Source organism: Musca autumnalis, unplaced genomic scaffold, assembly GCF_047663935.1.
Source record: "Musca autumnalis isolate F117 unplaced genomic scaffold, ASM4766393v1 scaffold_4, whole genome shotgun sequence".
Lineage (NCBI taxonomy): Eukaryota > Metazoa > Arthropoda > Insecta > Diptera > Muscidae > Musca > Musca autumnalis.
In genome coordinates this window covers 153,724,825-153,743,437 of record NW_027411977.1, presented here as the reverse complement: position 1 = coordinate 153,743,437, position 18,613 = coordinate 153,724,825, and the positions used below count along the sequence as shown (strand labels likewise).

Here is an 18,613-nt window from a genome sequence, read left to right as displayed (position 1 = left end):
ATACCAGAAATTCGGAGGTATCGTTCTATAGGGGCTATATGAAGACGTGGACCTATACCGTGAAATTTCATGTGGAAAGTTTTATACCCCCAAGGAAGACTTAATACCAAATTAGAGCCATTTCGAAGAGATACTGAGACCACAGCCTTCAAAATATCAGAAATCCGGAGGTACCGTTCTATGGTGGCTATATGAAGGCGTAGACCTATACCGACAAATTTCAGGTGTAATGTTTCATACTCCTAACCAAGACTTAATACCAAATTACAGCCATTTCGGTGGGATATTTAGACCACAAATCCTTGTATATATTTTTGCATATGGTTTTGCATATGCTCATTTTATGCAAATACGTCAAAATATGCACGATATGCAAAAATTTCTGGGCCTAATTCGTTTTATTTTGTGATAAAACGAGTTTTTGTCTAATCAGATTTTCTCTACAACCATCCTAACCATATATGCATTTGCATAGGATTCCGCTGTCTAGTAATTATATAAAAGACATGGGCCTGCCAAACGGAAGTCCAGATAGCAAGATTTCATAGAGATATGATATCGGTACACTAAACCGTGGTTAAAGCTGGTAGTGGGTAGGGTCTAGAACCCTGATGGCCAAGCCAGCGATGCTTACGCAATTAGCGGCAGAACACAAAACCACCACCATTAGTTTTACACACAAAAAATATACCCACACAAGCTGCGTAAGCGCAAGTAACACAAATGCCTATGCTCGCGGTCAACAATGGTCTAGAAACATCCAATTGGAATATATGTATTAGACAGGCAAATAACTCGAAAGTACTGGACCGTTATACTTTTGACAACAATGAAATTAATTAACAACTTTATGTTTACAACATTATAACATTTTAAAGATGAGAAATTTGTGTATTGTCTTTTTATCTGCTAGAATGTGACACCCATTTTAAACACACGATCAGTGATTTAGGGTGTTTGTTTTCTGTAACAATTGAAGAGGTCGATTTATTTGTTTTTAAATTTAATTAAAATGGTTAAATTTTATATAAAGAAATGCTAAGTTATTGCAACTACTTACATAAAAATTACATAAGTTATGTTCCACTGAAGTTTGAAAGTCGATTTTTTGCACTTTCCCATCCTATATGTATTATGAATGTGCATTAAGTTCTCTCGAATCTGTTTGATTATAAACAACAAATAATTGAAAACATGTTTCTACAAATGTGCAAAAATTAACCAGCATAACGGTGCTCTTTTAAATGCCTGGGCTTCGATAAATCACTAATTGTGAAGTTTTGAAACAAGATAATATCACGACATAATTTACTATCATTGGTGCAAACTGTGTGCCCTGTAGAAATTATCCTTGTTATTTATAATGTTTGTTTCTTCACTTCCAGTACGGTCTATCACTTTGACCCGTCCAATCCTCCGCCAAATCAAGCTATGACTGTTGGTGATAACAATGGTAGTGGTGGTTCCGGTTCCAACGTATATCATTCGACGCAGAACATCTCTTCACCACAACAATGCAATGTAATACAAAATACTGGAAAGAAACCAAATAAAGGTCATCAAATGTCGCAACAGCAGAAGTGCCAACAACAATTCAGTCCTATGGACGAAACACCGCCACCGCCAGCTGTGGAGGCAGTGTCGGAATCGTCAACGCAAACAATGAACGAAGACGATGAAACGATGGGCAAGAACGTGGGTGATATGAATTATTTGGAAGGAGGTGGTAAGTAGTGAATCAAATGATTTCAAACCGTTATCGTATCGTGCATATTGTTCCTTGGTTTCAGATATTTCCAATAAAGATGACAATGATGAATGTGATAATTCGGCCAATGGATGCCTCAGTATAACCACCACAACATCGACGAAGAACTACGATCGCATTGAAGTCCAAAAATTTAAAAACCAAGCCACAAGTCCAAATATTCCCATAAGCGAGACGGAAGACGTTCCAAAATTTGAGGTATTTTTTAATGTGGTGCTAATGTGATATTGCTCAAATAAATTTTACTCTCAATCATTTTCGCCCCTAGAATTCGAGTCAGACGCCTACAGGTGTTGTGACACCATCACAGCATCAACATACACATCACCAACAGCAGCAAACTCATAATCGTGAAACACCCCATTCGGCACGGTCTACTCCGTTTAGCAACAGTGACACACTGACCAAACGGTCTTCCGAGGAACCGAGAACTAGTTGGACTCAAAGTTACCAGGCTCCCGATGGTTCTACAGTATTTCATACAAATACTCCAAATGGAAGTAATCCATATTGTACTACAACATATCAGCAAGCGGTATGTTGGCGTTACAGGCGTAATCAAATTTGTAGATGAACATTGTAATTTATACGTTTTTTTTTTCTTTTAGCCTGATGGAAGCATTTATGCTGTTCCCCAGGGAATGATTTACGCTTATCCACCGCCTATGGTAAGTTTATATCAACTTTAAAATGGATTGGTGGGCTTCATGTTTATACATATATTGGCTCTTAGGAAGGGGAATTCCAGGGATATTTGATGCCAGTATTCGACCCATCCCAGCAACGGGGGGAATCGACGAATATTTTGCCAACTGGATCCCAGGCGCTATATCCAACAGGTGGTACAACGACGATGGTACCAGTAGCTGCTTATCCAACTGCCCAATTCGCAACAACAAATGGCACTCCTATTTATCCTGGCCAGGTGATTTACTCCGGTGAACAGTTTCAAACAACAGGAGCACCGTTGACAGCTACTACGCCGGCATCCACAACAGGTCAAATTCAGCAAATACCCATGACAACGTATCCAATTGGATATCCCTATCCATATAATGGTAAGTACTGAATAACACATGACAAGTTCTCCATACACAATGACTGCATGCCTTGAACAATTCTAGGATATTGGGGCCAAACCATGACATACTATGTACCTCAACAAGCTGTACCCGCCACATCACTGTTAACAGCACAGGCTCCACACCAAGCGACACCTGCTAATGGTGCTCACGTCGCAGGCGGCGTTAATGCATCAGGTCCTAGTGGGATCAATACGACGGCTGGACCGTCAATTAATGCTACGAACGTGAATAACACACAAGTGGCCAGTGGTGGGTGCACCCCTAATGCTAATCAAATAAATGGGCCAGCGCCGAATTGCTACCAACAACATGTCAACGCGGGTTCTAATGTAACTAGTGGGGGAAACAATCACAACAGTGGTACCACGTATTACGGCACAGGCCGTATAAAACGACCCAATCCCTCACATTTTTCCAGCAGTGGAGCAAGTGGTGGTCCGCAGGTTTTGACGGCCACCGCCTTGCCAAATGGCGTCAGTGCGACGACATATCAATTGGGTCCAGTACCCACACTGACATTAGCTGCAACAGCATCCGCAGGGGCTGCAACAGGAGCACCAAGCACATCAGATCTCAGTACAGGTGGTGCGACATCCGCAACAGCTACAATGTACGCTTTACCACAACATGCTACCATTTTTCCGGCGAATATGTTCCCATATGCAGCGAACGCAACTCCAGCATTAGGCCCACAACCTGCGGCGGGAATGGCCCAGCAAGCTGCCATTATTTCTCAACATGGTAACGCTCAAATACAAACACATGCTACTGGTGCTTCTGCAGGAGCAATACATAATCCTCCTCATACAAATACTGTGATTACACCCTTTTACACCACAACTCATCATTCAAACCCACATGCGACCATACCAACTGGTACTCATGCCATACATGGACCTGGACCAGCTGCTATACCTATAGTAGATCCAGCTTCGTTGATCAATGCAGCTCACCATGGAAGTGGCAATCCCACCTTTATGACGAGAGGCGGCAGCGCAGGAATTACCGTGGGCACGAACAACAACAGCGCTTCGCAATCAGCGCCCAGCACACCTCACTCAATGCCCACGACACATCATCATTCTCAACGTAATCCTCCTGTATTTTCGACGCCTCCCATTATGAATAACAATGTAGGTCATTATAGTAGCGCCAGTTCCACTCCTCATTTTTACGTGGATCAAAACCACCAACCTGGAAACAGCAGCAATAGTCCACATAATACGTATTCTTCAAATTCATATGAGAAAAGGAACAACGGGAATGGTGGATCAGGTGGAAAGAAACCACTTCCTTACCAAAGCGCTAGTTTAAGCCGCCAAAATTCTACAAACGCTGGTGGATATAGTAGCACTAGTGGGGGTGGTAGTAAACCGCCATCTTTGCTGGGCAACAATAGTAACAACGACACACGAGCATCCCCTGGTAGCAGTAGCACAAATTCTAGAACACAATCAATGAAAAGGTCTGGCGGTAATAATGTTAATGAGAAACCTCAAACTCCTTTACTGAGTGGACCTACCAATAGTTATCCCGGCGGCGGTGCAAACATCAATAACAACAGTTTTTCGACACCAACTAACGTTGAAATGACCTCGAGTGCAGTTCCAATTGTTAATGTTGCGAAGCCTCCAATACGACTGAATGCAGCAGCTGCAGCATTTCGCCACAAGGGAAGTGTTTCGAACAGTACTGTTAGCGGAAATATTTCGGAGTCTCGGCGCAATCCAGGTTCGCAACGTAATTCACCAAGCACAAACGCGAGCAGCAGCAATGACAATAGCAACAATAATTCACCAAACAGTATACACAATTCTTCCAATGCTGCCACCCCAATTGCAGCCACATGCTACGCCGCACCGTCATACATGATTAATGCTCAGAATAATGAAGCTGCTCTTCCTCATCACCCGCCACCACCAGCACCATCGCTCTACATAACAACAGCAACTGCACGAGGACCTGCACACATTCCACCACATTTACAAACAGCAGCAACGCCTGGTGGGACAGCCGCAGCCACCGCCGCAATGCCCCAACAAGCTACGACAGCCGTTCTAGGAGGCGCTGCGGCGGCTGCAGCTGCTGCTGATGTTGCTAATGCTGCTGCTGTGGCTGCAGCTGCTGCAACTGTGGCTCACCATCACCATCCCCAACCGTTGCTGGGAACATATAACCCGGGAGCATCCGGATTATATTTTAAATATGGTCATACATATTTTGCCCATGTAAGTGCATTTGGTTTAATTCAATTACAGCAACAATTATATTATCCGAACTGGAAGACATAGTACGATTCATGAACGAAAAAAGCTGTCGCTTGTGCATTATTGAGAAACGATTCTAGAAATTCTATTCTATGTTGATATTGATACAAAAACAGGCTTCAAAAATACTTCTTCCAATCTGCAATAATGTTAGTATACATTGAGGTTATCAATAATCTACCTCTGTCTAGCCAATCACATCTGAAATCCAAGATGAGTTGAACAACCACCAGCGAAACGATCGTAGCATATTGCTGGATGTGTGGGACTTGAAGATTATGGCCTCAATATCCCACCGAAATGGATGAAGTTTGGCATTTAGTCTTCGTTGGGGGTATAAAACTTTCCACCTGAAATTTGACGGTATAGGTCCATGACTTCATAAAAAGCGTTTAGGGCGGTACCCTCCGATTTTCGGTCATTTGTCAGTTTAAGCCACATTATTCAACCGAAATTACTGAAATTCAGTCTCATTTCCGGAATAACTGAAATTTCGTATTAGTCTACGCTTAAGGGTACAAAATATTACAACAGTCACAAAACATTACTTTCAAAAAATCTTACAGTAGAGATCCACGTTTTATTGTAGCCCCTATATAGGGTATTACCCGATTTAAGATTTTAGTCATATTTTTCTACCGAATTGGTTGTTATTTGGAATTATGTGTTCCCAGAAGATAGAAAACTTACTCGCAAAAACCTATTCATGTATATCCAGGTTTTAGTGTAACCCTCATGAGCCGGGTTTGGCCAATTTTATGTATTTCGAGGCTTTTTGTCAAATTTTGTAACCGAGATTGCTTTAATTTGGTATTGTGTGTTCTCAGATATACAAAGGGTTTTGCTACATTTTCCTTCTGAAATAGATGTAAATTAGTAGTTTGGCATCTCAATGGATAGAAAAGCGCAACGCAGAAATTTATCAATATAGGTTTAAGGATGTGAAGCCATCTAGTAGTATAGGTGATTCTTCACTCAAGGACCGTTGACCCATTATGTTCATCCTGTGTAGGTTGTATTTGCACATTTAAAGATGTGAGGATGTTGATGTGGTACAGTAATGAGGATGATATGGTAGAGTTAATGAGAAAATGGTGAAGTACAAGTGAGATGAAGATGTAAAGATGACAAGTTTGATTCCGAGGTACAAATGATATTGTACTGGAAAATAGAAGAGGTTTGATTAGTTTTTAATAGTTAAGGACCCTTGTCAAGCCATGATAGATGTTTGGTAAAGTTGAGTAGAACAATGCGATCTGTGTTAGACAGGAAGGTCGGAGTGTATATCTCATATCTGCCCAGTGTTCGGTATCTACTTGTTTGCAACAAGGGGCACCTACAAAGCAGATGTTCGACAGTCTTTACCTCCTCCGCATCTTCACATAGTCTGCAGTAGTCAATGCCACTGTCCCATTTTGAGGTTAGAGATCTCACTCTGCAGTGACCTGTTATAAGTCCCACCGGGATTTTCACCCCTAACTTATCAGGTGAGAGGAGGTACGCCGTTCTTCAACGAGAGACCATAGGCCAGATCGCCTTGGATACCCTACAACCAGGTTCCAATAGCCATCTTTGATGTGCCCTCTCATTTAAGATCTCCCGAAGTGGCCGGACGGTTTCATCAACTGATAAGTCGATAGACTTAGAGCCACCTCGAGCTTGTTCATCTGCTACCTCGTTTCCCATAATGTTGCTGTGACCCGGAACCCAACGTAGCTTTACGATATCAAGAGCTTTCCTGCAATCAAGAATAGCTCTTGAATTTATGGTCTATGACTTGAGAGCCTTGAGGGCCGCCTGACTATCGACATATATAGTCACCGGTCCTGTAAGACTGCCTTCAAGCCCTTTTACCAGTTTATCTGCTTTCCTGGTAGCAAGAATCTCCTCCTGAAAAAGACTACAATTATCGTTGAGCTTTTTGAGTTTTTAATTAGTGGATTCTCGCAGTAGACGCCAGCGCCAGTACCTTCTTCCATCTTGAGCCCGTCTGTGTATATTGCCAGACCGTCCAGAGCCCATGTGTCCCTGCTTGGGAAGATGACGGTTAGAGAGTCGAACTTGAGGGAGGTATGTATATAATCGCTTACGCAACCACTATCATCTAACTCAAGTCGACTATCATTCAGTTTTAGGACATTCGAGTGTCCAAAGTTTGAATCACACCAAAATCCTGACTCCCGGAGTCTAAAAACAGTTCTCGCCGCCTAAAACTGTATTAGGATATCCAAAGGTTGGAAATCCAAGACGACGTTTAAGCAACTTGAGGAGTGCTTTTAATCGATCCGGTAAACATCAATGACGCGGTTCTTTAAACACTTGATAGTCTGGAGAGTAACGCTTGCCACCAGACCAGCCTCCAGCTTTTCCCAATGGAGTTATTACAGGAGTAGAGCGCCATGAGTCCTTTCTTCGTTCGCTCCTCTAAATTCCTTTTTCATGTCAAGCGATGCTCCAGAATAGTGCCGAGGTATTTAGCTTCCGTAGAAAGTTCCAGGGCCACATCGTCCAGGACTGGAGGCTAAAAATCGGGAATTTTGCGTTTCTTGGTGAATAGTACAAGCTCTGTTTTTTTTTGGGTTTACTCCCAGATCATTGTTCTGGGTCCAGGTTGTTGTATGAGCTCAGACAGGATTGGTAAGAATTTGCCATTTTTTATCAGCACAACCACAGAAGACAGCAGGAGGTTATTCCTCGGTCGACCGAGGTCCGCTTTCCTTTGAGAAAGACAATGCCATCGCAGACCCATCACTGTTCCGCCCGCTCGCGTTCGCACTAGTGACGGATGGTTTGTTCTTCTTCATCAGCTGACTCACCTCTATCAACCTTTGGTAGGGCTTAGAAGTTGGAACAGGTACAGAACCAGTCAAAAACTTCCCAGAGGACTTGGATACCTTCTTTTTCCTTTTTGGCTTCTTCTCAGCCTTCTTTGAGCACTGCGATGTTGCCGCATTGGATAAAGGGGTGTCCTTATTTGAGTTGGAGTCTCCTCCCTTCGTCGCCTCTTTGGGGGTTTCGATGGAGGTTATTCCCTCTCTTGGCGTGGGGATTTCACTGACACGCAGTTCCCTCTTAATTACGTGGGGATATTCTCTTTCGAATTTCCTCACGAACTTGAGGTTAGAGCGTATCATCTGAAACTCCCTTACGCTGATGGTATTGGGGGCTTTATTATCATACCGATTGCGATAATTGGTTGCGCTTCGGTATGCTTTTTTGTCTCTTGCTTCTTTGGCTTTGGCAGAATTGGAGGTCTGTGGATTCAGCCAATCATCCATTTTATCGATGGGTCCTTCGCTCGTGCCAATCTCCTCCTCTCCATCCACACCTACATCAGTCGAAGATTCGTTTTGAGGTTTTTTTTATTAAAAGCTTGTATGTCCATGGAATATTGAGTTGTGGAGGGACTAAGGTCCACCGTGGCAAAGCCAAGGGCATGAAAATTACACGTTGAGTGGTCCAGGTATCAACAAGGCTCCGTTCAAATACAGTTGGTATCCTAACTGCAAACCTTGATGGGCACGTGGTCGCTTAACACATCGGTGTTAGGGGATCTCAGAATTATTTTGGTAGGAGATCGCTACCCAAATATGTGTCACGCATTCCAGAGATACACTGTGGGTTTTCAGTTGGTTCGTGACAGAAAAAGTGGATAACCATTGCTCGGTCACAACCACCCAGTTCAACACTCTAAGAAGTTGAATGGGAGGATTGTGGCGTATAGCCCCCGCATCGCGCCATGATTGTTATCCCCGGCGGGTGAATTTATCAATATAAATTGAATATACGTTAAGATATTCTGGTCCTCCAAGCAATAGGCCCTAACGTAGAGGAAGAGCTTAGTCCTTTCATAAACGAAAGGAAACTAATTGTTCATACAGTGCCTGGCATAATTATTTTGAAAAGTTTGAAAAAATGAGGTGTTTTTTACCGGATTAGTCTTCTACAAAAATATCAAAAATATTCTGTCTAATAATCCTTTACTACATAGAGTACTTAAAATTAGTAATAAATTTTATCAATTCAAATGTACGCTTATACTTTTGTAATGGAAATCAGTTTCACTGCGTGGTATAAGGATTTTGACAAAATTGTTCTATTGATTTTTAAACCTCAACAATTAAAAATGTATCATTTATACTTTTGATTATTATCAGTTACGGTAAAAACAATATATTTCACACACATCTGTACCATATAGATCCATTTATGAATCGATATTTCATGTTTGTAGAATGTTCAAGAGATTTGTCAGTAAACAACATTTTCTATGGTTTCCCCCTTTATCTCGGATTATTTTGCGAATTTCGATTTTTTTATTAGAGTTGGAACATTTTTTCTCTTATAAATGGATATTGTAGGAAATTACTTTAAGTTTGAACTCGAAATACGCTCCAAACGTGTTCCACAAAATTCAGCCTTACCATAGTAGCAGTGTTCTGAAAGTGAATATATAACACTTCGATCAGTTTACTACCAGTCCACAGCATCAACGATAAAAATCAAATATCGCTGTATTTTAAATGGTGGATAAGACTATTCTGATGCCTAGGAACATTTAGACATGGAAATAGCATCAGTAGGACATTTTTTTCACAAAGATACCCAACTTTTTGGCGGTGTTTTGACTCAAGCTTACCGAAAAGTGTATTTTAAGATGAATTATGTTCAGTCCACAATATTGTGGGGGGTAAATAATTTTTATTGAAAATCTGACAATTTTTGTAGCTATGCCTTATCCCTTATCAACCGATTGAAATAGCAAAATATGACTTCAAATAAATTTTTGTTCTAATGTCTAGAGGTTCTAGCATTAATAGAGAATTGGTTTTGACATCGAAAATGTTCAGAAGATGTGGATTTTTGTGCATAAGTAAGATTAGATTTGTAATTCTGCTCTATTTGCATTTTTACATTTTCTGCCTACATCGTGCATATTTACAGCGTTTTCAGTATTTTGACATTTATTCGCTAAAAAATAAACAGATAACTGCAGCAATATCTGATCATTAGCTACCTTTATTACCCAAACTCTAATTTTATATTTCGTTACAACTTCTGACAACAACATTCCCTATTTTAATTTAAAATCTATGACTGTAAAGTACATTTTTACTTAAATGTTTTTAATTTAGCTAAAACACTTAATTTTGGTACCAAAAAGTACGATTAGGTACCAAAAGTAACATAATTCTGACTTGTCAAAATACTTATGCCGTTCTGCTTTTGCCTCCCTATTTAAACATCCGCATACCTAATCAGATATAAAGCTGCAATTTTGTTGGTCCATTATTTTTTATTTAACTGAGAGGTCAAAGAAACCCCCTAGCTGTTAATGTCCCGTTTTATGAATACTGGCAATAATTATATGCCTTTTTAGACAAATGTAGATTTTTTATTTATTTATTTATTTTTTTTTTTTTTTTCAAAATAATTATGCCAGGCACTGTATTTACTTCAATACAGTTCGTGATGGGTGCTATAAAAAGTAGGGCCCGGTCGAACTTAGCGCTGTTCTTACTTGTTAGTAGACATTTGTTCCATCTGAAGGGCACATCTTGAGCTACATTCGGCAATATTTTCATTGAAAAATATTGCATAAATACCAGACCGGGTCCGCGTTGCTGGTTCGTCGTTTTGTTATTTTTTAATGACAGCTTTTAATGTGCATTATACTTTACATTTAAAAATAGACATTTTCTACCTTATTTCTTGGGGCCCATTTTCAAACCAAGTTATTCGTTGAGGATTTTAAATTTATCAACAGATTTTATCTGTAATCTTTCCTTTCTCTAACGGTGACAATGATGATGTTTATGATTGATAGTCGTTCCTGTTCCCTATCTTCATTTTCTCGCGATCTATTTATTAAAGTTAATAAAATTTAAGTCGAATTCTTTCGCTTATTCATACGTGTTTTTAGTTCTATATTGCTGATGGACACACCTACGCTTTTTGTACCGTCGAACCTCACTATTTAAGGCAATTTGTAAATATATACAGTTCTATTCTGAACATTCCCATGGGAACTGTTTCCCATGGGAGCGAAATTTCCCATTCCCACGTTTTCCATATTCTAAACGACGTGGGAAGAGCAAACCATGGGAGCTGAAATTTCAAAATTCGAAATTAGTTACACCAAATTATTATAGCATACTTTTGGGAGCTGTAAATTTTGTTTTGTAATACAAAATGCCTATTTGCATTGAATTCGCGGTTTTTGAATTAGATTAGCAAAAGCACATTTATGTTTATTTATGGTTTTTTTAAGTGAATGGAGTCAACGATGTGTGGTGTTGTTCTAATAAGCACATTTTCTTCAGAATTTGCGAATTGGTGTAAGCATTTTTTTAATTAGTAGGGAAACATAAGTTTTATTTATTTATTTATTTTATTTATTTGCTTTGCAATTGAAGCCAATTTTGAGGCCAATTTATATAATTACAAAGAATCCACCTAAATATCATAGCTACTCTAAAAACAATTTCATATATATAATTCATCTTAAATCTAGAAATTGGAGATCTAATTATTTTGGTTACAGTTATATTCTTTAATTTTTTATAAAATTCTTCATTACGTCATAGCTACTCCAAATTTAAAGCAACAGATTAATAATAAATATATCGTATAAGTTATTGGTTAAATTATGAAATGATCATTAAGAGATGTATGATGTGATATGTAAATGATAATAAGTTTTCGCGCAGCGATAATAACTCGTTAAAACTAGAAAAAAAATTCTTCATTACATCATAGCTACTCCAATGTTAAAGCAACTTGTAAATTGAATACAAATTAATAATACAATATAAAAATTTTAATGTTGATAATAATTAACAGATATATGATGTGGTATGTATGTAAATGATAATCAATTTTCGCGCAGGGAAAAAAGTTGTTAAAGCTAGAAATTGGAGATCTAATTACTTTGATTACGGTTTGCTCTTGCGTTTTTTTTAGAAAGTTCTTCATTACATCGTAGCTACTCGTAGCACACCGTACATCGTACATCGTAGCTTTTGTGTATAAAGTAATAGGAACTTTTTAAGTTTGCAACGAATTTAAAAATTGTATGTTGATTCGGAATAATTTTAGTTAGGCGTTAACGCGTATATCGCTAGTTTTACTTATTCCTAATGATCGCTAGAACTCGTATTTTGCATATTTAAAAAAAAAATCAAAAAGATAAGTTCGGATATTTTTCTCGATTATTGCATATTTTTGCGTGTTATTACATATCGTCACCATAAATTTCCTAAGACGTATCTCAAAAAAAAAAAAAATAATAATAATAAAATAAATAAATAAAATACGTTTTTGATTGAATCTAAAACTAAAACACATGCCCTTGCAAAATTTAAAGCTTCTACGTTCAAAAATAACGATCCTATTCAAGAAAAGGCATTTCAAAAAATGGAATAGCATTGCAATAATTTAGCATATATGTATTTACGTTTGTGTGATCGTTGTCGTGTCGTTGAGGAGACTAACACGTTTTCAATAGAACGTTAGTCGTCTGATTTAAAAAACCCGAAGGTTATATTACAAAAATGAATAAAAGTTGTAAAGATTCTATATATTATGGTTATTTTCCAATATATTTTAATAATTATTGCCAAAAATTTTGAAATTTATTTGTTGTTACTTGCTGTGCTGCGTTAATAGAATCAACCATGACTCTTTTTCTCGTATTTCAATATTTCTGGTCCAGAACTGCAAAAATCTACTAATGTTTACTACTTTTTTTTTGTTTTGTTCGATAACATAAAGGAAAATTTTTTATCGGTGTAAAACATGTTAGATTCTTGCAGGTTTTTGTATCATATAAGAATATGCAAAATCCGAAGTCGTCTAATGACATATTTTACAGTACATTTTGTATGCTTTTATTAAGCAAACACATGGCGATTATAAATATTTGCAATAATTTTGTCGTGTAGATGTCTTAAAATATGAAATTACATAAAAATATGAAATTTCTTGAAATATTTTTTTCAAACTCCCACACTGTTTGCTGGGGAGATTTTTCCCACAAAAAGACACAAAATTCTCCCACAATTCAAGATAGAGAATGTATACTTTTTTCCCATGGGAACAAATTCCCAATTCGAACTTCATTCAGAATGAGGGGAGATGGGAAATGGGAAAAAAAACTCCCACAAAATTTTATTCAGAATACGAAAATGTGGGAATGGGAAAAAATTCCCAACTCCCATGCGTTCAGAATAGGGCTGATAGTTTTTCTTAGTAGTATGTCATCTCCGTCATTTTTTCGCAAATTGGTATTCAAGGCGATACGTCCAAAGTTTTTCCAAATATAGCGCTTTAAGAAAGGATACTCAGTACCACCACGATTTCAATATAATTTGGCGAAGCTTTTCCTGGACCAAATTCTGCAAAATTTCATCAAAATATCTGTCGAGCGAAAGTATATATGGAAGATATATATGAAATTAGACATAAAAGGGGTGTTCGGTGCTTCAAATACATGAAACCGGCCGAAAACATATATAGGAGCTATATTCGAATCTGAACCGAGTCTTACCAAAATAGCGTTCATCCTTTGGCCAAAAAATTATCTTCCCAAATTTTCATGCAAATCGGACAATAAATGTGACCTGTACTCTGTTTACAAAAATACATGGACAGGCTGACGGATGGATGTACAGACAGACGGAAATGCGTAAATCGGAACAGATAGTGATTATATTATATTCCTAAGAGGAACTACGGGTCCATTTCGTTTCCTTTTCCATATTGAAAACTAAAGCACAAAGACATAATGCCCCTTATCACAGTGTGGTGTAGGGTATAAATAGGGGAGGTACCCCACCCCTTAGAAATTCATCAAAATATTTTTTCTATTTTCACTTTGAGCATTATCTGCAAATTTCATGAAAATACCTTCATTAATTTAGTAGATATAACATATTTATAACGCCGGAGATGCAACTACCATTGGCTCGCAAAATAATTTTCAAACGATAAAATCTGTTCCATCTCTATCAAATGAGAACATTTATTGAACATTTATTTAGTAGATATAACATATTTATAACGCCGGAGATGCAACTACCATTGGCTCGCAAAATAATTTTCAAACGATAAAATCTGTTCCATCTCTATCAAATGAGAACATTTATCGAAATAATTTAATTATGACAGGCGAATTTATTTATTTATTGAAACATTTCAAAATTTAAAATGTATTAAAAACACAAACATTTAAAAAAAAACTGCAAAACATATATGAAAAGTAAACAGTTCAACGATTAGCATACATTCAAAGCATAGTTAATTTTGTCTTCTCTTTCATTGCATTGTCCATTGCTTCGAATAATTTTCCTGTTCATATAAACAAATTTTACATGTCATTTACTTGAAACTTCCTTTAAAATCAACCAACAAAAAGTATGAAAATATGTACTATGATGGTATGAAGCATGTATCATTTGGTATGAATGGGTTTATTCGTGTACGTAATTGTGTGAGCGAACAGAGTAAATAAAGCTCTGCTATGAACAGGTATAAGTCCTTTATACGAAAAAGTTGGAAAATTGCATTTACTTAAACAAAAACCAACATATTTATACCCAGAAAACACTATATAGCACAAAGTCACCTCATCTTATTAATATCGTTTATAACGACTATCGCCTATAACGTCCAAATTAGGCCGGTATTTGACCGACGTTATAAGCGATTTCGACTTTATTCATATTTTGCTCATGTTGTAAGTTCTTGTTGTTAATCGGGTTTCGGTGCTTTTTGCTGCTTTACAAGTTGATTAGCAGTGCCTTAAGACCGCTTTTCTCTTTCGACATTCTTCTAAAAATCTTGAAATTTGTATTTGAATTGTGTGTTTTCTCATTTCATTCATTTATTTCATACATAGTAATGCATAAACTAAACATAGCCAACATAATTTACATTACAATATACTTAACCATTTCTCTCACAGCAATAATGTCTTCAGCTAAAGATACTAAATGAAAACCCACAAGACAAGCCCTCATTATTATAAGTCTTATTTTGTTATATTTTGGAATTACCGAACAGATTTATAGCGTTCCGGTTAACCTAAAGTTATAAGTAATGATTGATATTGGCATTAACATTTAATGTAAACAATATATTTTTAATGCCTCCAAATTGGTTTATTTTGGGTTTTCAAATCCATCAGATAGTAAAAGAACACATATAATAATGGCCCAAACCGTATCTTCTTCACACGTTTTAAGTTGGAAAACAAAAATTATATAAATATTCAGGCTGATTATGAATGTAAATTCCCCGTAAGTTTTGTCTTTCTGTCGTTTCAACTTAAAGGAAAAGGTGAGAAAACTCAGGGTGATTTGATATTCATAATAGGGCTGTATGTTTTCATTTTTGCGTTTTAACTCAGCTTTTCATGTTGCTCCAGAATCGACTGAGGTGACAGTTTTTGACAGCGTAGGACTACGGACGTTACGTTTCTGCTTAATTATTAAATGTAACATATTCTTTATTAGAATTGCAACTTTCTTTATTACGAATATCTCATCAATATCTTAATTTCAGCCTTCCGTAGCTTTACCAAATAGTCGTCGCTCGCCATCGACAGATTTGAGACCTCCCATTGCACAAGTAACGGGCATGTACCCAGCAATGAATATGATGATACCAGGTACAGTATAATACTATATATGAGGATTTTTATCGAGTGGAATTACTTGAATGTTTTTTTTTTTATTTGCAGCCCAACCACGACATCCTGGCCGTCATCCCAATCCCAACTACAAGGGGACACGACCTCGTTGATACTTCCGGTTGTATTGATGGCATGGTCTCAACAATGGATTAAACACAATGATGCTATACCAAAAACCTTAATTAAAAATAAGCTAAAATAACAAAACCAACAACAAGAGAACTAACTAATCTAAAAATCAATAGGTTTAGTCTTAAACTAGATATAATGTAATGCAACATTCAAAATGGAGGAAGTCACAAAGCAGCAGAACCCATGTGACAAACTGTGTGTCGTCAAAATACCATGTGAAAAAGCAGTAGCAGTTTCTTTTATATTTTCGGACTGGCCTATGAAAATAGATGCGGAATCCCATAGAAAACGAAATTCGCGTAATCCCTTATTTTATTATAAAAAGAATAAACTAATAAAAAATTGGCTTTAATAGGTAGAGAGAAACATTACAGAAAGACACACAACAATCATTTAAATCAATTGTCAGCAATACGTACTCATACCCATTTCCACATACATTCTAGTATATCTGCTGCATACGCATAGGTTATATACTGATGTTTTGACCAAGAATCTAACTATGAGTACTGAAGTAGATACATATGTCTATGCAACAGTTTCTGTGCCATCTACATACAAACATAAAAAATTATAGCAAAAATTATAAGCTTAATTTCTTAAATCAGATTCTCAATACAACACACTCACTCACAATCTCACATACCATGACACACAAACACGCCCTCACCCACACAACATACATTTTCATAACTGCAGACAGATACATACATACATTAGAAATATACCAGTGACATATTAAGTCATTTTAATTGAGTATATAAGAATAAACTTAATTATTAAAAATATAAATATATATATATATATATAAAACATAACTATTTATGATACACATGATAAAAATCTCTATACGTATACATATACATAATATGTATGCATGCGTATACGTATTAATGTACGCATATATACATATTAAAAATGTATTAATTGATGAATATACAAAAAAATGAAGTATATACAGGCATATGTATTGATGCATACATACATATGGAAACGTAATATACATATGTCGAATACATTATCACATGTGACTGTATGTACGTATACATATTTATAAATATATATTGAAAACAAAAATGAAAATCATACAAATAATAATTTTATAGTATTTAAAAATGAAATTTACTATATACATACAATATATATAAAATAAATAATATTATTTATAGTTACCTAAGGTAGCATAATGAAATTATTCAAATATATATACATAAATATATATATTTAAAAAAAGATATAAAATATTAAATAAAAACAAAGAAATAACTACCCTGCGAACTACTATTCTATGGAACTTCGGATTGTCGAATAACGCTCTTCTTATCGTGCGTGTCACAGCATACCCCTTCTCAGTGAGTAAAATGAGTGTAGTTTTTCTGTCATGCCTTCAGTAATGATTTTTATCTTTATCTGTCATTGTCATGGTGTATGTTTTGATGACAAATTGCAATATTGAGATAACAGGAAGTTATATTCTTAGGCTTAACAATTATTTACTAAACTTATTCGTTCATCCGTTTCACCCACATATATTTGTTACTGTTTAAATATGATTTTCATTAATTTTTGTTCATAAAAATTTCATTGAAAATTTATTTTATTGTAATATACGCAAGAATTGTTATCTTTTCGTAATCAAAAAACATAAATAAATTCCTGCAAAATTTATAAAATCTTTTCATTATCACACCACCTGCATACGTATCTTCAACGATTGATAAATCCCGGTAGTACCAACAGAATGCATTCTTGTCTTAGAGATTGAATGCGTACGATGACAAAAACATAGAAACTTAAAGATGGGACAACTCAATTGTCAAAGACATAAAATAGTAAAAATTGGACAAACTGCTAATTTGTAGCACTTGTCCTAAAAAGTCACAATCGTTTGTATGAAAAAACTGCGTATACGTAATATCATACGTTAGTTTGTATGACGTTACTCATACGTTTTGGAACTAGCACTGTGAACTAGGAATTAATTGCGTTTGTATGTAATATAGACTATTTAAATAAGTTTTTCCCGAAATGTCGTTTTTAAGATAGTGTTTGCCCTAAATCGAAATTTGACTTCGACAGTCCATAATATTTTAAAAATAAATACATGTATTTTTATCTAGTTTGGAGAAAATATATAGTAATCGGTTGCTTTGGAACTATAGCAGTGATGACCAAAATATTACAACAACGTTGCTGATCAAATAAAATTTTGTGTACGTGAGTTATCATAAGCGATAGCAAAATTTAATTCTTTTTGCATTTTTTTTGCGTTTTTTTATATAAGTAGAAGTGACAATCAGCTGTATTTTTACTTTTTTGTAAATTTGGTTTTCAAAATGTAATAGGGTCTACACATGAAATTTGAAACTTCGAAATTTGCTACCATAAAATACTTCTTTTCATCGTAAACGTGTAATAACAATGGCCTACGACAGGGGGGTTACTCTCTATTGCGATGCGTAAGAAAAATGCGATGCGTAAGGAAATTAAATGTGTCTCTATTGCGTTTTCGTATCTCCTTTCGCAAGTTGTTTTGTTCCTTTTTCCTTTCTGGCACCGCCGCAATCTGTAATACAAAAACGAGTATAAAAATAGTGCGTTAACGCAAATATCTTGCGCTAGCAAAATACCAAACGCAAACGCATCGCAATACAGAGTAACCCCCCAG

At 36.5% G+C, this 18,613-nt stretch overlaps 1 protein-coding gene across 36 annotated transcripts in view; it reads left to right on the top strand.

Moving 5' to 3' along the window:
- Positions 1-15,989, top strand: part of enc (R3H domain containing protein encore) — a 107,566-nt gene extending 91,577 nt beyond the window's left edge. For all 36 annotated transcript variants that reach the window (XM_073985556.1, XM_073985539.1, XM_073985546.1 and 33 more), the window contains 8 exons: positions 1,386-1,726; positions 1,791-1,966; positions 2,037-2,303; positions 2,377-2,436; positions 2,502-2,826; positions 2,893-5,081; positions 15,684-15,789; positions 15,862-15,989. In XM_073985556.1, the coding sequence (XP_073841657.1) occupies positions 1,386-1,726; positions 1,791-1,966; positions 2,037-2,303; positions 2,377-2,436; positions 2,502-2,826; positions 2,893-5,081; positions 15,684-15,789; positions 15,862-15,923 (3,526 nt within the window). In that variant the 3' untranslated portion in view covers positions 15,924-15,989. The remainder of the gene's footprint in view (positions 1-1,385; positions 1,727-1,790; positions 1,967-2,036; positions 2,304-2,376; positions 2,437-2,501; positions 2,827-2,892; positions 5,082-15,683; positions 15,790-15,861) is intronic.
- The last annotated feature ends 2,624 nt before the right edge of the window (positions 15,990-18,613 follow it).